The sequence below is a fragment of the Mauremys mutica genome, chromosome 8 (assembly GCF_020497125.1).
Source record: "Mauremys mutica isolate MM-2020 ecotype Southern chromosome 8, ASM2049712v1, whole genome shotgun sequence".
Lineage (NCBI taxonomy): Eukaryota > Metazoa > Chordata > Testudines > Geoemydidae > Mauremys > Mauremys mutica.
Genome location: NC_059079.1, coordinates 29,337,797 through 29,358,552, shown reverse-complemented (window position 1 = coordinate 29,358,552; position 20,756 = coordinate 29,337,797). Strand labels below are relative to the sequence as shown.

Here is a 20,756-nt window from a genome sequence, read left to right as displayed (position 1 = left end):
ATTACAAGCAGATTGTTGCTAAAGGCATTTTGTCTACGTGTTACTTAAGCTTACACAAATCTGTGACTACTGGTGCAAGTTTAGCAGGCATAGCTAGAAATCATCTATGCTGAGGTAAGTTTCTCTTTCTCCCTCCTCCCACAGCAGCTACTGAAATTAAGCAATGTGGATGTCACAGAGAAAGAAAGATTGCAAAATTCTTCTTTGCTGAAGAAAAATATAAAGTGGGGAGGGGGGAATCAAGACCCCCAAAACTGCATCTTGCATATCTGAATGTATTCATTGCAACATCTGTTTATCTCTTCTACCTGCAGGGTCCCAAAGGCTATCCAGGGCTACCAGGTCCACGAGGCGAGCAAGTGAGTGGTGAAGGCACTGTAACAGTTGATACACATTGTACAAAGCATGTTAAGTACAATTAAAGATAATGGCTTTAAATGCTTATATCAAATAATTTCTTTCAATTGCTGACTGGTTGAAGAAATACTCAATAGATTTAGTTCTTGACTAGATACTTAGTTGTCATGGAGATGAGTATGGTTTAAGGGCCTAGGTAAAACATAATAGACCAACTTGTTTTCTCCAGCAAGTCTGGTGGCATGGAAGAAGTGTGTTGTGTAATGTTTTAGGAGGCAATTCAGAATCTTTCAAAACCTTACCGCTGCGACTTGACAATGCATGCTTAATCTCTGGATGGGGAGATGGGAAGGGACTGTGTGTTGCTTTCTTAAAGAATCCTTCATGTGAGTGTAAGAGGTAGACACTTGTTACTCCTCCCTTCAAGAGATAAGGGCAAGGGGCCATGGTTGTCAACTCGCATAACCTTGGAACAGGAGTCAAGATTTTCTCTTTTGTATACAGTACTGAATGCCTTGTCAATGCTGAATGAATAACCATGACCTAATGATAGTAGTGACCAGAGGAGCAGTCAAAAACAAAAAATACAAGAATAGATTTTAGCTGTCCAAAACTTTAACTGAGCTGTACTCCAAGAAACCAAATGAAGTGAGGGCAATTGTTATAGTTCAGTCCCTCGGCTTCTGTCGTCTTTCTGCAAGAGAATTAATTATCAGAGTTGTTCAAAAGAACAGCATTGTTAACTGCAGGACCTGAGAACCAAAGTAGGAGCTTGTGAAAAGTGATTAACTAGTAATGAAAACAAGAGGGTAAATTGTGTGTGTGTGTGAGAGAGAGAGACTGACATCAGAGGAATAATTTTGGCACTAAATATGCAAGGGTGTGAACTCTCTTGAATATAATCTGATACATTAGACCTCAGTGTGAAATTACTGTTTGCCCAGCAGTACTGAAGACTGTCTGACCTCATCTCAACATACCCCTACTATGGTTATAAATAATATTATTCATAGTCTGATATATTATTTTTGAAATATTTAAAACTCATTTATAAAAATTTGGGAAAATACTTTTGTTCTGCAGCCTGTTCTTACTGCTGCTATTTTAAGGACTGTAACAATAAGATATGTAATTATAGAGGATGGCCCAGAAAGAGTCAGGACAATGATAGTCATTTTGCATGTCAGTAGCTACAGACTTTGTGAAGTTCAAAGTATCCACTTGTTGGCTGGAATTTCCATAAACCTCTACAACAAAGAAAAAAGTTACTGTAAATATATCAAATGTGGAATTAGTTGAGAGTGAAGCATGACTGGGAGTGCAAGCAAGGTTTTAAAAAGAACAAAGAGTAAATTAAAATGATTTGTTGCTCTTGGGGTTTTTTGTCATGATCTGCACTTGGAATTTTTGGGACCTAATTCAGCCAAAAATATCCATAGCCCTCTGAAGTGTTTCAAGCTTTAGGAGTCCCTGGATCCTGGTTCCATGGCAGACCAACCCATTCAGGGAATAATCAATCTCCCATATATGCCCAGAGGATGAAAGAAATCATGGAAAGCAGAACCGTCTTGGAGGCACAGCACTTACGCAAAATAACTTTTGCTTCCCACATTCATGACTTCTGATGCCTGGGATTATTCTTCCTCACTCAAACCAGCTGCATGTCGCTCATGGAGGAAGTTCTGATTTTGCATTAGTGTGACTCCCACATGTGACAATGGGTGGACAGGTTGGACAATCTCTATGCCTTCCCTATGGACTTGGTTTGTGTAAGCATAAAATTAGCCAAGTAGAGAGCCAGGGGTGGAGAGAAAGATGGTGACATTCTAACTTCTTACTTCCTTCCCATTCCAAATCTTAGTAGTTGCTTTTGAGGAGAAGCTGATCATTGGAGAATCCCAAGTGGCTTCACTTCCTCCAGCACCTGTGCCATGAGTTTCTTCTCTCTTAATATTTTTGGCCAGTGGCACCTCTTGTTTTTCTTCCTGGTTGATATCAAGAATGGACCTTCTAAGGGCCCTACGGTCCAGAAATGTTGGGCCAAATCAGCTTCTCTAACAGATAAATTGTAGGAGTGGGCACTGGGTCAGGAAAACTACATGAGTTTCCCCAGACAGAGGTTAGTCTAGATTGGCTGATACTGCCAGGAATACCAGTCCTGGAGGCCAGGCCTAGATGCCCAGCTCCCTGGCATTGCAAAGTGGAAATTGGTCAAGATGGTAACTCCTGGTTTATTGTTAATTATTCATTTTTATTTATGAAAGACATTTTAAATGTTTCAGAGGTTTCTTATTCTCTGTGATGCGATGTAATGACTGGGAAATTGTTGATATCAGAGAGCCTGTCTCTCTCTTGGCAACACCTTCAACTGGTTCATTTGTCTGAAACTTTTTAGTGAACTTATTATTCCCTGAATGAAGGACTAACAGGATGAGATACAGGTCAAGTGTCACCACTCAGCTAATGAAGTGCTCTCCCATCCTGACTATTTTCACCACATCTCATCTAGTTCTGGACCTTGCTTGAGTAAAGGTTGCTCACCAAACAGGTGTCCAGTTCTTCAACAATGAACTTTACCACCCGGCACCCAAGAATTTGCCCATTTCAGAAAAGTAGAATTTTCTTAAAATAAACAATCAAATACACAGAATTATTAGGGGGCAAGGGACACTTTTGGATTTGATTAGGGGGGGAAGAGGGGGAAACAGAAGAGTTTACTGTACCCATTATCAATCCACTGTTAGTCTAACCTTATCCTAGCATACCCATATTGAGACCAATATAAGGAAATTCAGCTATACAAGGACATACATTTGTTCCATAAAAGTGTAAATCTTAATAATATGGCCAAGATCAGTGTCAGCTTGGGTTATCTGCACCATAAATACCTGTCCCCTGAGGGCATCTCCCGTTGTGCATACCTGATTTTGCCAAACATCATCTAAGGGTTTTCCGTCATGAATCAGTGGTTTTTCCCTTGTACTTCACTTCATTTTGGACTAATTCCCTCCCTCTCCCTCCATCCTAAATGCTTTTGCAATGTGTGCACCATTGCTCAGGAAGTAATCATGCCGATTTTAATTATGTATAAAAAGTGGGTTTTATGGGCTTCCTATGCAACTTACACAAGAAACAGTCTTGTGTTAGGAGAAAGCTCTTTCATCTCACCAACAGGTAAAAATACACTAAACCTGATTACATTTTTTTTCACTTTCAATTTAGGGAATTCCAGGAATGGCTGGCAATGCTGGTTCACTTGGTTACCCTGGCAGGCAGGTGCAGTAACTATACAATAGAATTATATGTTTTCCTGTTATAAGCACCTTTTCAGTAGTATACATTAGTTCAAAATATGTTTCCCTTCCTCTCTTTGGGGTTAATTTTCAAAGTGATGCCTAGTATACATGGCCTGTTCGTCAGCAAGGAGTGTTTTGACAAACTGATCTACCGCAAAAGGATTGTCTGCCATCATGTAGCATTAATGATGTAACTTCTAAAAGTACCATATCTAAATCTGCTGGCAGTGCTGATGGCATCACTGTGTTGGCTGACATTGTATCACTAATACTCGGAACAAGCCTCCTTTCAGAGGCACCATACACGGAAGTAATGTGGCACATTGTGCCCTTAGTACTGAGCCCTGAGTGAGTGAGACACAGTAATTCTGTATCCCTCTAGTGCATACATATCTTGTTACCAAATTACAGAATGTATAAGCCCTATTCACCCCTTTGAAAACCTTCATTGCTCTCTGTCTGTTTCAACCTTTTGGCATTTAATGTTCAGAAGAAACAGAAAGCATTCTGCTCTAGTGCCATTGCTACTTATTTGCCTACACTTACTTTTTTTTACTGCTGAAACTCTTTCTTTAACTTTTATGTGGGGAAAGAGTATGTTTAAGGGCTTTTTCCATTCAGTTCATTGAGAGAGAGAACCAATGAAAACATCAAATGCTATCAATGCAAGCCATTTGTAATATTGGTTGTTTATATACCTGGGACAGATAGATAATGCACCAACTGCATATACTGAACTAAGAGGAAATGTCAGTCACTTTTCCTAACATTCAAACTACATGAGCCAAATTCAGTCCTTGTATTCGTCAACTGATTCAATGGAGTCCTGCCTGCTTAAGGAGCTGAATTTGACCCATGCTCTCTAAACTATTTCAACATTTTACTAGACCAATTTTACAGTGGCTATATATTAAAAAGCATTATTAAATAGTTTATATAATGACTGGATGACAACATGCCAACATTTAAAAATACAAAATGCTTTGAGTATTTGAAATAAACTTATTGTTCTAATGTTGGCTAGAAAATTACTGGAACTGCATTCCAATATAAAAGTTTATGAAAAGTTCCATGAAGTTATTTTAATGCCAAGTTCACAATTGGGTAGAAGATTTCAACTGGATTGGGAAGAACTTTCCAAAAAGAAATAACTTTAATATAAAGGAAGTTGCAATCTCTGTCTAGAGGTTCACATAGCACCCATCATGAAAAGTGCATTGCCAGTTTGGAAATTAACAATTATTGTGATAATTCTTTTAAATCTAGTATTTCCATTTATTTTAGATGAAGTAAAAGTTGTGTCTTTTCATACTAGGGTTTAGCTGGACCAGAAGGTAACCCAGGTCCTAAAGGTGTAAGAGTAAGTAACATTTGTAAGCATTACGGCATGCATGGCTGTATTTTTATACATATAGTATGCCTGAGAAACTTCATTGAATTACCAGTTGCACGGCCACTGAATCACTCTGTCTATTGCAGAACTGGTTAATGACAAACTGTATTTCATTAACAATTTGAGGATTTATTTCTTTTTCATGCCTACAAGCAGTATAGAATAATCTCATCTTGCTGCTCTTCCTTTGCTTGGAACATATACAGACATGAAAAGAAAGAAAAAGAATTGTGTGAGAGTGGGGGGGGGGGCGAGCAGAGGGGGAAGTGGAGGGGAAGAGGCCGTTTCCTGCCTGAAGCATTATTTCTGTAATAGAAGCTGTCAGGAGTGAAGGCAGATCTGGCATTTGTAATCTTCAACTGTGACAGAGGTTGATGGAAGGAAACAATCTTGTCATGTAAAGAATATGAGAGTCACCTTCTGCTAGATCCTAAAATATTTCCGTTGATATCGTTTGTAGCCCAGACCAGGGGTACAAATCTGAGCCCTTTAAAAATTTAAGCTTTGCTTGGATCATTTTTGAGTAAAGTTTCAAGGAGAAAAGTGGAAAAAAAAGTTTTATTTTTCACACATATACACCTATATATGTAAAAACCATCAGATTTTATTTCTTTCAAGGTCACTGCCCTCAACAGATCATCAGACTTGGATCACATGGGAATATGATGTTAACTCCGTATTGTAACGTTTGATTTGTAATTGCTTTACACTAGAAAGTTCTCAGGTTTTTTATTCCACCTCCATCCTTACACAACTCCATTATCGTACAGGTTGCTGTGAAGTACCCCACCCATGTACTTATTCGTGACACTGATACTGACTTGAGCTCTTTATACATTCCATGGGTGGCATATCTGAGTCCACTTATCCACTGATGCGTTAAAAAAACCCGCACCGCAATCTGGGTCTATGCTGGTTATGTGATATGTATGTATCTCGTGATCCTTGTAACTGATACCTGTAATCCCCCATAACTCAAGCTGGACCCCAGATGTACAGTACCTTCCCTCTTAACTTGTGTATATTTAATCTTAAACATTAACTTTAATAATTTTTTTAAATCTGTACCTTATGATGCTGTCAAGCTTCTGTTACAACTTCTCCATCATGTTGCTGAATCTGTGCACTTGTGCTTTTTATTGCAGATATTTAATGCCTTCATCTGCAACAGTTTTTTGAAATGTCTCTAAGTGTTGCTCTTCTTAAATTCAGCTTTCATTATATGATGGGAGAGTTGATTCCTCTGCTTGTAAGGATCTTGTGTCCCAAAAATATTGCACCCACATGGCTCTCAGTCCTCAGACATTTGTTCCTTTTTCTCTTGCCCCAAAGTTCTTTATAAACCTGTAGCCAACTCCTTCTCCTGTTATACAAGAGAAAGGTGGTCGCAATCTTTTCCACTAAGTGGCCCACAAGCGTCTTCTTATTTCATATGACTTGTTCTGTAATTGCTCAAAAAAGACTCATACTAACAATCTCAGAATGTCATGTTTCAAAAGGGTGTCTCCTACATAATCCTTTTTGCCAGATGTTGCCTGTAATGTTGACCCAGAAACATGTTTTTGTGCCATTGACCCATGCAGTTATGTCAATATAATTTGAGCTCTTAAGGTTAGAACACACTCCTATGATAGCTGTGGATCCTGCTTATTGAAGGGTTTTAAGACAATTCAGGGAAAGAAACGAGAGCTGCATTTTTTCCTAATGTGTGGGATACCAAGAAGATATTGTCCTTCCTAAGATCCTCAAAAGATGGGTTAAGATATTTCATTAAATTCAAAGGACTGTAGAGATAGGTGTGAAAACACAGATTTTTTTTTCAGTAACTAGATGCTGCACCTGCCTTTGCACATTCTCTCTCAGAGCCTCTATGTGTAGAATCACTTCATTGTACTTTTGTTTATGCCAATTTGCAATTGAATTTGTATGTGTCTGTCATGTATGCACACAGCCATGAAAATGTGAAACTGAGCTTTGGAAGCAATATCATGGAATATAGCACATACAAACCATGGAAGGTTTGAGAGGAGATGTAAATTTCTCAGGACATAGTGTGGGTTTTCAAATCTTAAGAGCCAGGAATTTAAATGATGACTACATTTTAGGAGGTGGATTTTTTTTTAAGCGTAATTTTAAAAAAATACATTTTCCCAGGATAGCTCCCTGTACGTGGAACTTATTTTCCCTCCTAATACAATCCTCCCTTTACCAGTTTCATGTTGAAGTAAATGGGCTGACCAAGGACATAAGTGTGACTTCCTTCAAGTCACCTTATATTCTGAATTGCACATATCCCATTCAAACCCAACAGTGGAGTAATCACCAATGACATTCTCGTTGTCTAGTAGAAGAAAGTTACACCTGTGTTTTGCTCAACAGAGAATTATAACAGCTCTTATGAGTGAGAACCATTTACTGCCCTTTATAACTTTTCATTGCATTTCATATTATGATTTTTTTTATTTAACTAGACTTTGTGGGGCTTCTGCTGATCTCCACTATATTGATGAAAAGTAGAATTGCTTCCTAATTCAGTCACAGAAGGCAAAATTTTCAAAAACTCCTAAGTGCTATTTTCATGTGAGAAGTTCTTCAGTTTAATGTTTTCACTTTCTTAACTTTATTTTTCTTCATTTAACTGGAAGTGAATTGGATATTTTGAGAACAGTGGTTAGCATGTGTCCTATCACAATAGTTACTACTCTGGCTACTCTATTGATCATATGTTCTAAAATTCAGTTATTTCTACCGTATCATTTTAAAAACTGAACACAGTGGTATTTAGCTGTGGATTTTGAGATTTTGATGCAACATAAGGAAGTTATTTCTCAGGGTATATTGATACCAGAAAGTATAATTTCCAGCTTGAGGAGACATACCTGCACTAGCTTTGCTAAAAATAGCAATGTATCCACAGTGGCGCAAGCAATAGGAGAGGATAGCTTCCCCAAATATAATCTCGTCTGAGATCCTAGGCATGTACTCTCGGCAGCTAGCTCCTCCCACCACTTGCACCACTGCAGCAACACTTCTATTTGTGGCACACAAGCTCAGTCAGAGCTAGTGTGGGATGTCTCCTTGACCTGGAAATTGCAACTTCCAGTGTAGCATCACTCAGACAGCATCACTCTCTACATGGAAAGAGAGCATGGCATGATGCAGGTACAATTAAACTGAGGCTTACAATAATGTGTCACTGTTTTTTTAATGGGATAGACAATTCTCCCCTTCTACTTAAGCAGGGAGGGAGAAGACATCTTAGTCACTTTTTAATAAAACAATCCAGCTGTGACAAGTTAAACTTGCAAAATAATTCCTTTGTAGTGGAAATCACTCAAACTTATTGACAAAAAATAATTTCTTTTTGATTTACATGTGGGGAAGATAGTAAATTTGAAAGGTTATTTTTAATTTTCTTTGATGAGCACTTTCTGATGTAATAATATATCGTTTGGGAATTTTTTTTCCTAGTATGGTTAATTTGTATGTTATCTCTGCAATGGTGGGTGATTGTCACCATCAGTTGGATTTGGAGGGTGAAATCCTGGCCACATCAAAGGCACCAGGAGTTTTGCCATTGACTTCAACTGAGCCAGGATTTCACCCAGAATCTCAAACTACTCTACGTACATAAATGTGGTAAATCTCTAGCCTTGTTCTTGATATGCAACCTTTTAATGAAGAAATTTAAGAATTATTTATTTGTTCTAAGGGTTTCATTGGACCTCCAGGGGTGGCAGGACAGCCAGGACCTGAAGGAGAAAGAGTAGGTTTAATGAATCATTTATTAAATGTGTACATATTTATGATAATGAAACGCACTGAAGTATAACATATTCCAGAATGAGACCAAGGAAAACTTAAATAAGATGTATTATTTATGTAACTTTTTAAAAAGGAAAATAAGGCTTGTCTGACAGCAAAACTGATTGGGGTTGTGTGCAAATGTCATCCTATTAAATAATAAAATTCTGCTGATTAGAATGAATCTAGTGAACAAAATCAAAATAGCACCAGGGTTAATCAATCTGAATTGACTGTAAAGTGAAGCTTGGATTTCATCTAAAATTTCTGAGATTGGATGCCTGTTCTTGTCATTGAAGTGAGCAGTGAAAGTTTCCTCTAAGGGCTAGTCTACACTTACCTGCCGGGTCGACGCGGTGAATTCGACTTCTCGGAGTTCGAACTATCACGTCTAATCTAGACACGATAGTTCGAACTCCCCGCGCGCTCCAGTTGACTCCGGTACTCCACCACTGCAAACGGCAGTGGCGGAGTCGACCTTGGAGCCGCGGACTTCGATTCCGTGGCGTCTGGATGGGTGAGTAGTTCAAACTAGGGTACTTCAAATTCAGCTACGCTATTCACGTAGCTGAATTTGCATACCCTAGTTCGACCCCCCCTTCTTAGTGTGGACCTACCCTAAGAGTAATTTCAGTCCATGTATAAATCACATTTTTGAATTGCCTGGTATGTGTTTAAGACAAAAATGCCCATGATAATCTGATAACTGATTTTGAGCCTAATCTTTCTACTATTCAAATCAAAGAAAGTTTTTCTATTGACCTTAATGACAACCAGAGCAGGCCCTTCTCAACATTCTAGGACACATTAATATAATTCAACTAATATGCCTGGAGTGAAGAGATCACAATTTACATTTCTCCCTGCATTCTCCGTGCTCCCTTATAACAAGAAATAGGTACAGTGTCTGCTTTTTGTGGTGGTGATTTTTAGATTGCCTTTTGCAATCAAATGTGCATGCCAATAATATGTAATTTAAATTACTTTTTAAAAATCTAGATTCTGTAGAGTTTTTAGATTGTAGAGTCTCTTTTCTTTCTTTTTTTTTTCCTAGGGTATTCCAGGACTGCCAGGAAAAAGGGGTCTTAAGGGAAGACTGGTAAGGTTACTAATATGGTTTACTACTTTTGCTGCTAATTTAAATGAATAATGTAAGTCTGCATATAATTTTAAGTAGCTGAAAATGTTACTGTAGTTTTATTCACAAATGATTGTATTATTGTTTCCAGCACATACCTTGCACTACAGAAAAATGACAACTTGTTGGGTAAATTTAGTGGTGCTGCTAAATAAATGTAAATTACGAATTCTTAACCTGATGGCCAGTTCAGCCATTGGAACTATCAGTGTGACTGCCATGGAGTTAAAAGGTCACAGAAAAATGCAAACAGTTTTTAAAAAATTATTGTTAATGCAACACAGATTTATGATTCCAGACTTTATGAGGAGTCTGATTCAGGTGTTGGCATGAATACAAGTCAGTTGCAGCTTCTAATAATTTCAGATGTTTGTAGGAAAAATAGTATTCCCTACTTAATACAAATGTATTTCTGCATCTGGGGACAGACACAAATCTGCTATGCATACCTTCCTAAGGTTTACAGTATTTCTGATAGATCAGAAAACTGTAGCATGATCTGTTATGTGCCAAGTTCTTTGTTTTCTGCCATATGGTTGTACTTTAAGACTTTTGCTGTCTGGATGTAAAATACTGTGGAGGGAGAGATGTATAGCTCTGTACATCTGAATTTGCTTTTTTAATTTGCTGCATAGTTATTACAAAACCATGTGAAATATGGACCAGCTTCCAATACATGTGAATTTTGGGTTAATCAGTGCATAACACCAAAGGTGCTCCTGAAATACGTTAATTAAAATCAAGAACCTTATTTAAGTTTTTAATGCTACAGATTAATGTGTGAATCAAAAAAGGTGAAATTTATTAAAGTAATCGGCTAACAGGACAGTGTGTTCAGTTTTTTGTCTACATTGTTGCTGCTCATTTCTCATTTGAATCATGTACTGCTTTGTGCATCCCAAAAGTGTACACTAGCAGATCCATGCTATTGGTATGCTTATAAGTCTCGTATTAGCCATGTGCAATGTGCTAGCTTTTCTGAGAAGAATGAGCATCAAGGTAAAAAAGCAGATGGCTCATGCTCAATCTGTGTAGGAAGGAGGTGATGCTAATAGGAAACTTTAAAAAACTGTCTGGAATTATAATCTTGTATTCAACTGAAGGCACCTGACCCCTGGTTCTCAAGGTGGTATGACGTGTAGATCCCACTGGCCTGCTCCTAGCTACACCAGTAGCTGAAGTGGTGAGAAATTAATTTTCCATCTTCAGCTAGTCATGTATTGCACCCATCCCTCTCTAGTGAGGACTCTTGACCATAGAGATCCATCTTCAAATAGTTTAACACATGGCAGTCCACGGTTTAAGTAACAGAAATCAATGAAAGCACATCAGCCCAGTGTTCTGCACATATCGTTGGCTTTCTACTTAATGCCAGGTCTATTTATTGATCCTGAAATCAGTTCCAAGACCTTACTCCTCATCTTTAAGGCACAGGCGGGGTCTGGGGCTTGCCCTGCTCCACACATGCCGTGGCACCTCATGGCTCATCCCCCTTCCAGCTCCTATGTGTAGGGGCAGCCAGGGGATTCTGCATGATGCCCCAGCCTCATGCCCCAACTCCCCCAGCTCCCATTGGCCAGGAACCGCGGCCAATGGGAGCTGCAGGGATGGTGCCTGTGGATAGGGCAGTGCGCAGAGCCACCTGGCCACGCCTCCGTATAGGAGACGGAGCGGGGACATGCCGCTGCTTCCAGGAGCTGCTTGAGGTAAATACTACCCAGAGTCTGCACCCCTGACCCCCTCCTGTGCCCCAACCCCCTGCTCTAGCTCTGATCCCCCTCCTGCTCTTTGAGCCCCTCACCCCAGTCCCACCCCAGAGTCTTCACCCCCATCTGGAGCCCTCACCCCCCCCCCCACACCCGAACCCTCTGCCCTAGTCTGGAGCCCTCTCCCACACCCTGAACTCCTCATTTCGGCCCCACCCCAGAGCCCTCACCCCCTCCCGCACTCCAACCACGAATTTTGTGAGTATTCACGTCCTGCCATACAATTTCTATACCCAGATGTGGCCCTCGGGCCAAAAAGTTTGCCCAAACCTGACCTACAATCTGAATCTGAGACCTAGTAATTGGAAAAATTGCCTTGTTGCTTCCTCCATTTCACTTGTGATCCAACTGTTAATTTCTATTTAAAAGCGTGTGTCTTCATGGGTGTCATTTGGAGTTTAACATCTATTCGAGCACACATCCTCCCAAAATATGCTATTTTTCTTAAAAGAGCAGTAAATTAGCCTTTGACTATGGCTTCCCAGAAGGTGGCCTCAAATAAGCAAAAGATATATTGCACATGTGAAATTTCATGATACAATTTCAGAGTCCAATTGAAAATTTGGCCCAGAGTGTATAGGTTTGCAAGTTAATTTCAAAGTCTATTATATTTAATAATTAACATTATGAACATCTACTGAATCAACAGCCACATAAGGAATAAATGTTATACAGTCTATTTATGTTATGAAAAACTCGTACCTTAAAATTAAGGTATATTAATTGTCACTTATGAGCACCATCATCAGATATTGAATACAATTTTCACAGTGTGATAGATGGGCCTGTTTGTTGCTTGGAAATGGCCTGAATCATTTTTGCTGAAAACTGGTGAATTTGGAGGGCTATCTTTTGCCTTTAACACATGCAGACTTTAGCAGAATTTTCTGAGAAATTGGCCCTGTTTGTTAGTTTGCAACAGAATGCAAAAAACACCTTGGGCCAGGGTCATCCTGTGTTTGGGAGGGCTTCAGCCAGTGAAAATTCAGGAGTTTGGTGGCAGAAACTTTGACAAAAGGAAGAGGTAGCAGAAAATAGCAGCAAACATCCCTTCCTCAGAGGGCTCTTAGAAGGTGAGTGCAGCCCAAAAAGTTAACTGTGTTTGCCAGGACAGGGATTTTGCCTGCAGATGCCTTGATTCAGTGCATCCCTCTGCCACCTTCACCATTAGAGCGTCTCTGTAGTGTCAGCTGCTAAGGAAAGCTGGCCTTCTGCTCTCCCAGCAGAAGGCCCATAAAGAGGGCAGCAGTGGTGATGTCAGGGTGGTAACAGCTATAATGTATTCCTTGCCGCTTCACTTTTGGTAAATACGGCCTGGTCAGTTAAGCATGTCTGCATTTTGTTGTGAATAAGCCACCTTCCTCTATTTAACTAGAAATTCAAAGGATATTAAATTGTATCTGTGTGATGTGGGTATGTGTACACTGTTGTAGGAACTTTAATGGTTTAACTTCCTTTATGGATTTTAATATAATGTCCAGTAATGAATTTCCACAGTTTTTTCCATTTACTTACATTAAATATTGAGATTACCGTAGCCATCCAGTGGAGTTTTTTAATGGATTAATCATAAAAGACTGAATGGTTTGTTGTGTATTTTGAATGTGAAAGCTGCTACAGAGCATGGAGAATGTTTCAGAATTGATCTGGAGAACATCTGACAAATTAAAACTTCAGATGCAGTCACAGACAGTAATTTGTCAGGGCTTAAACATCTTGGGTGAAATCCTGGCCTCACTGACGACATTGGCAAAGCTCTCATTGACTTCAGGAGAGCCAGGATTTAGGCTAGCATTACTCCCCGGAGTGCTGAAGTAGTGAGCTGACTCACAGTTTGTAATAAACAACCATCTACTATGCAACTGTCCAGTCAATCTTACCTGTCTTTCTCCTTTTCATAATTGATATTTTATTATTTCTGTTAAAAATACAATGTTCGTTCATTGTAATGATTACAATTCAAAAGTCAGCACATGAATTAGAATGAATAAATCAATTTAATTCACATTATGATGGAAATATGAGGAATTATGAGCCTAGTCAGTTATTGCAAGATGCTATATAGGCTATTAATGGTACATTCACAGAGGAATAGGAGTGGGACGTATTCTTGTCCACAATGAAAACTGACTGGAACAAAATAAGACAAAACTGAAAAGAACAAGACAAAGTATAAGTAAATAAGACCAAAGCAGACAATACAAGACAAAACAAAACTAGCTGGAACAACTCTAGTTCAATGGTTGTGGAGGAGAGGAGAGTTATACAAGATAATTTTCCCTTATTATTTAGTTAAACTCCAGTTCTTATGATGACACCAAGGTAAAAGACTAATAGTTCTGATTAAAGAAAAACATGGCTGAGAAATCCAGAGGTATTTTGCATTTCAGGGCAAACTTCCCACCTCCCCATTGCAACTGTTAAGGTTCCTTTCAGTTCCTGGTCTGTGGTCCCTGTTTATCCATTGTTAGGCACCCCTCTCCCCCTTCCCAGCTTTTAACTAAAGATATTTAGCTTTGCTAAATCATGAGCTAGACAGCCTAACGAAGGAAGGTTGAAAGGGCTAAACTAATAGTATGTGTGACCTGAGGCACTTCTGAGCATGGCCCACTGGAGGTGAAAGGTTAGTAACTTAACCTACTCTTGCAGCTATACAGAGAGAAAACTATAACCTTGAAAACACCTGAGAGCAGAAAACGTAATGTTTATGAGATAATTACATGCAGGATAAAAGAAACTGCTCCCTCCAGTCTGTGGGAATGGAAGGGTGGTTCCAATTAATGTGAGTTAACTAGTTGTGAATTCTAACATGCACACTCGCAGTTATTTGTAAATCTTCGTGCAAACACTCCCAAAAGTATGTTCTGGATCCTTAGCTTATCCTGGGGCTCAGCCTAGGGCAGTAGTTCTCAACCTGTGGCCCAGTCAGCACACAGCTGTGGCCAATGTGACATCCTCAGGGCCATACAGGTAGTACTGGATGTGACCCATATAACAAATTGTGGGCCACATATGCGGCCCACAATGGTAAATAGGTTGAGAACCACTGACCTAGGGTGAACCATGACTAGGAACAAATGTTTACCTCCTGGAACAAACTATTGTGGAATATCTACAGTACACTAGAATTTACAGTTGTGTTAGTGAACTTGAATTACTTGAGCTAAATCATGTTGCTGAAGTTGCAATATGAACAAGACAAACCCTATGAGAATGCACTGAGAAGGTTAGGGATGGATCAGAGCAATTGTGGAGGGATGGCCAGTAAGTCCATAAATGGTGTTAATCCACTGTCTGAAACACCTGTGAGGGTGTAAAGGAAACACAGCAAACTGTGTCCTCTATTACAGTCTAAAAATACTATGCTAGCAACTATGAACTGTCCATTCAAATACCATGTTCCCTACTTTTAGGATGTCTTGGCAAATGTAGCACAAAATTGCACTGGAATTTTACAGCTGTATCACAAGCTCATATGTCCCGGATCATTCTTGGCTCTCTTACAGCCCCGGTGCTTGCAAGATATTTTATTCCCATACTATCTGTATTTAAGATTTTTTTTCCTGGCTGTATTAGCTTGCATTTTTCCAAGCAGAATCCCCTCCCAATTTAGTATCGTCTGCAAATTTCATTGGTGTGCTGTTTTACTACCTCTTCTAGGTTATTAAGAAATGTGTTAAATCAGACTGGTTCTAGCAGTGCTCTGCACAGTTCTCCACTACACACCTTCCCTCCAACTTAATATATTGGCATTGATCACTACATTTTTGTGCTCTTGTTTACAACAGAATTGTGCTGCTCTTGTGGGCATTAACTTTTGTGCACCACAGCACTGAATCCACTCTCTCCCACATGTGGCTCTTCCAGTTGGTTAGTGAGCATTTGATAGGGATATTAAATCATTAGGAATTAAAATAATTCAGTCAATTCGTGCTTCCTTTCCAGGGGCAACAGCTGGGGAAGTAAAATAGGATCCTTAATAGGGAGCAAGAAAGACCATGATTCCAGGAAGGCAAGACTACAAGTCCTGCAGCCCCAGGCAACAATGCTAATTTTGGCTCAAAATTGAAATTTCACTTGTCCAATCAGATTCTAGGTGCATCTGGTGACTACATAGCATCACTACCCGATAACTAAACTCTGAAGTCAACACTCGGCTAAGATGATTGAGGAAATTCATACCTCATTTGGTGCTGTTGTTTCAGTCTCTAGCTGCAGACTCAACCAGGCAAGCATGCATTAGTTTACATTGGCAAGGATAACTTTGCATGCAGAATGGTTAGAAAATGAAGGTCTAAATCTGAGCAGCGTTGAGTCCCTCATACTGGTCATTGATTTTAATGCACATTTGTCATATTGAGTTTTCATCCATAAATATTAAAAAACAGGGTTAGATAAATACTATAGGGCATGGGGAAGATGTGATCTTGTAGTAAAGGCATGGAACTGGGTATCAGAAGACCCCAAAGAAACATTCCAGTGGGCACTTGCGTAGTATTGACCTAATAAGGGCTCAGTAAGAGGATAATGTCATATTTTTGCAACTCAAAATGTCATCCAAAAAATCTTCTTACATCTTTCTTGGATGGGATTTTGGAATAAGACAATGAAGTGTGTTTTGAATTCTGCAGCTGAAATTGTTTATTTTTCCCCTTTCTTGCTAATATCATCTTACTTTCTAGTACCTTTGATCAATTTGGGCTGGGGCTTTCAAAGGGACCTATGGGAATGAGATGTCCAAATTCCATAGAAATTCAATGATGTCCAAATTCCATAGAAATTCTTACTCCTGTAAGCTTCTTTTAGAACCTCCCAGCTTTGGATAAGAAAGGACAAGTCATTCGTTCTTGCCAAATTTCTTACACATTCGTACACATTTCCAAGTAAATAATATCTGGTGTGTGCTCTCGTTACCAGGGTTTTCCAGGTGACTTTGGAAACAGAGGCCCCCCTGGCGCAGATGGGAGTCCTGTAAGTATCAAACTGTGTGTGTGACCTTGCAATTTACAATGTGATGGTATTAAAATGTGTCTGTGATAAAACCTGTCCAAAAACCAAACAAACCCCTTGAAAAGAAGGAGAGATTCAATGAAGTCCACTAGAAATTTGCTATCGCTCTTGATTTTACATTGAAGGTAAGCAAGAGAGTTTTTGAAAGCTGCTAAATGTGGCCAGCTCCCATTAGGAGGTGCAGATGCTCAGCACCTTTCAGGATCAAACTCTTGCCTGTTTAGGGCTAACTAAAGAAATCTGCATTCTTGCTAAAATCCTTAGTGACTAGCGCCCTAGGACATGACTTTGCATTGATATGAGTAAACTACAGTTCCAGGGTCTCTTAAAAAGGGGATATTCTGAAGTTGTTTCTCAGGAAACTGGCTTTAGTATGTTCAGATATTTACTAGCTTTAACCTTTGAACTGTTACTGAATAAGCTTCTGGACCTGTAGGGCAGCTGCTCTTTCTTTAGCAACACCTCTTCAGAATAAAGTGCTCTGGTGATGCAGTAATCAAAACATGTGACAGTCATCATGTCATTGTTTCAGTACTGACTTCAAAGGAGCTTCTCTCTTTTGCCCGGTTCTTAGTTGACTCTGGCTGCAGTTCTTAGCTGTGGATTCCCCTGGCTTGGAGGAGCCCACCATAGATGTAAAGCTAGTTCCTCCACCACTCTTCCCATGGTCCCTGACACAATCAGGGCCAGCTCCAGGCACCAGCTTATCGAGCAGGTGCTTGGGGCGGCAACTCCGGAGCAGGGCGGCACTTTCAGGTGTTCGGCAGCAATTCGGCGGAGGGTCCCTCGCTCCCGCTTGGAGCGAAGGACCTCCCGCTGAATTGCCGCAAATCGCGATCGCGGCTTTTTTTTTTTTTTGGCTGCTTGGGGTGGCAAAACCCCTGGAGCCGGCCCTGGACACAGTGAACAGGTAGTAGGAGTGGCCAGATTGCAGCTGTTCTCAGCTGATGGATGTTCCCTTGGGAAAGATGGGCAGTTAGTGCCTACGGGCTACTCTAACCTGGATGGGGGCCAGGAGCTGGGCGAAGAACCAGGGAACCGTAACAAAATCTCTGAGGATGACCCCTCCTCTGCTGCACCACCTGGAAACTCTTTAAAGTTTTGCTGGTGCCTTGATTGCCCAGTGGCACCAGGATTTTGGCACGCAGTAAATGTATTCGGCATTTCTGATCTCTGGAATGAAGCTCGCCAAGGGGTTAGGTAATATAATATCTTTCACTTCTGTGGCACTTTTCATCTTGAAAGAACTCAAAGGGCTTTATTAGTGTAACCAACTGCTGTACAAATTATACACAAGGGTCAGTTCGTTCTGCCCCTCTGCCCTTCTCCAAAGCAGATGCGTTCTTTCCACCAGAACTGAAGGGGAAGAGCAACACTTTAATAGAGACAAACTCAGCAAGTCTAGGTCCTAAATTACAGACTTAAACATTACAAAGAACTGCATTTTAGCACCACACTTTTGAAAATGAGTTTCTTCTAATCTAGCAAGACAGCTGCTGCTATCACAGCCTCCTCAAATAGCCAGCGAAAAACCCACCCTGCAGGGCTGGTTCAGGCAAGGTGCCAAGTCTGCAGCTGCAGGGGGCTGGAGGTCAGGTTGCAAATATAATGTGATATTCACTGAGCGTACTCTAGAGCTGATGATGTGGAGCAGGAGCTACTGCATGCTGCCTGGGAGTTCTGTGGTGATAAGAGCTAGAAGTCCCTGGAGACTCAGGAAGTCTCCCCCGTTATCTCAGCTCTGGCTGGGACAAATCATACTCTCCACATCCCAGCCTGCTTCTGTTTACCAGGATTATTCCATCCCTGTTTTCATGCTTCCCTCCCTAGCCCTTAATCGTGTACATGTTACATTCCCCATCCACAGCCCACACAGAATAGAACCCTCCCAGCTGGTACGGCAGAGGAGTTTGGGGCTGGTGGATGGGTGGCTGGCAGAGAAGGAGGAAGTTACCTTTTAAATGTTTTGGTCTCACAGCTGGAAAGCCCAAACAATAGCTTCACAGTGGGCCCAGATTTGCTTTCATACTCCCCACCTCCAACATTAGGATGTGGAGGGATGCACTGAGCCCCTGACATATTTCTATCACCTGGCTGCCCATATGGTAATTCAGCTGCATAGAGTCTGAGCCTGGAAGGAGGCAGACCTGGGTGGCTAAAGGGGGAGAGCATAGAGATTGCAGTCTTTGAGGCTGGGTAACCCATAAGGTTCATAGCACCTTTGAGATTCTGCAGCCATAGAGTTTAATTTGGGTAGGAAAGAGCCAGTAGTTTGTTAAAATTGCTAAAAAAGTTTGAAGTAATTTATTTTCTGAAACTTATTAAAAATATTCTCCAGCTGGGAAAGAAGGAATAATTATAATGAACTCTCTGTTCACTTCAGATGTGCACTAAAACTGGAATCAGCTTTAGATATACATAAACAATTGCCCATAAAGAGAGCATTGCCTTTCAGGGCAGTCTGCAAAGAAATCGATTCTTAAATGGAGCTTGGGCATTTTTTGGCTTCCTTGTTATAGATAAAAGGAGCCTGACAAGCTGTATCTCCCCCCCACAAAACAAAAAAATAGTTTCCCATTCCATCTTTTGTTTTCCCCCCTTAAAATAGTAGGAATATCAAGTCTGATCTTCCCTGGTTTTAAAGGCAGGATTTCATTTCTCACGTCATGTTTATTATGGGTTCTCTTACCTTGATAAAGGGGCTTTTAGCACGTACATTCTTTATGCATAATGTTAGTCAGTCATCTTTCAGGCCCTATTTATACATCAGAGAGAAGTCAGAATTCCAATTTCTTTTTCTTTGCAGCTCATCTTTGATCACCTGTGGGGGTGTATTAAAATAGTGGGGGTGTATTAAAAAAGTTCTGATTGTTCCATATTCACTTTTTCTTTAAAGGGAGCTGTTGGAGGCATTGGGCCTCCTGGATTTCCTGGGCTGAGAGTGAGTATAACTTTTTCCCATTTATTTGAACTTCTTTAAAATATTTACATTTTGTCTCTGTGTCCAGAATCCTAATAATAAATCTTAAAACGAAGAGATTCTGGGGTTGTTATTTAAATCTAACCTTATTTTAATAAACTGCTCTGGTCATTCTAATAAAATAATTTTACAACATTGCTCTTCCATCATTCGAGTTTGAACATTTGTATACTTAATAACCTAAACCCAGTCTCAGCAGATCAGAACTTTTGTTTGAAACAGCTCAGCTTGCCAGTTTATTCCCTCTAATTCATTTTGACTTTGCTGTTAGGTGCAATATTTTATACAATATAGTTAAGATGTATAGTCCAACTTCATTGCTGTTGTCAATCCATTGTGTTCAGAGCAGAATTTGGCCTGATATAGAATCATAGAAATATAGGGCTGGGATGGGCCTTGAGAGGTCACCTATTCCAATGGTTCTCAACCAGGGGTACACCCAGGGGTATGCAGAGGTCTCCAGAGGGGTACATCAACTCATCTAGATATTTGCCTAGTTTTACAACAGGCTACAGAAAATGCACTAGTGAAGTCAGTACAAACTAAAATTTCATACAGACAGGTACTTGTTTATACTGCTCTATATACAATACACTGAAATGTAAGTACAATATTTATATTCCAATTGATTTTATAAATTATATGGAAAAATGAGAAAGTAAGTAATGTTTCAGTACTAGTGTGCTGTGACACATTTGTATTTTATGTCTGATTTTGTAAGCAAGTAATTTTGACGTGAGGTGTAACATGGGGGAGCGCAAGAAAGATCAGACGTCTGAAAAGGGTGACAAAAACTGACCTATTCCACCCCGCTATACTGAGTCAGGACCTAGCCCATCCCTGACAGATATTTGTCTAACCTGTTTTTAAAAATCTTCAATGATGGAGATTCCACAACCTCTCTTAGGCTACGTCTATACTACCTGCCCAGGTCGGCGGGTAGCGTTCGACTTCTCGGAGTTCAATATATCGCATCTCATCTAGACGCGATATATCAAACTCCGAACGCGCT

General features: G+C 40.1%; 1 protein-coding gene across 4 annotated transcripts in view; it reads left to right on the top strand.

Moving 5' to 3' along the window:
* The window catches only part of COL24A1 (collagen type XXIV alpha 1 chain), a 254,256-nt gene that overhangs the window by 76,212 nt on the left and 157,288 nt on the right, over positions 1-20,756 (top strand). For all 4 annotated transcript variants that reach the window (XM_045027373.1, XM_045027372.1, XM_045027371.1 and 1 more), the window contains exons 8-14: positions 315-359; positions 3,580-3,633; positions 4,969-5,013; positions 8,759-8,812; positions 9,905-9,949; positions 16,672-16,725; positions 19,661-19,705. In XM_045027373.1, coding sequence (XP_044883308.1) covers positions 315-359; positions 3,580-3,633; positions 4,969-5,013; positions 8,759-8,812; positions 9,905-9,949; positions 16,672-16,725; positions 19,661-19,705 — 342 coding nt within the window. The remainder of the gene's footprint in view (positions 1-314; positions 360-3,579; positions 3,634-4,968; positions 5,014-8,758; positions 8,813-9,904; positions 9,950-16,671; positions 16,726-19,660; positions 19,706-20,756) is intronic.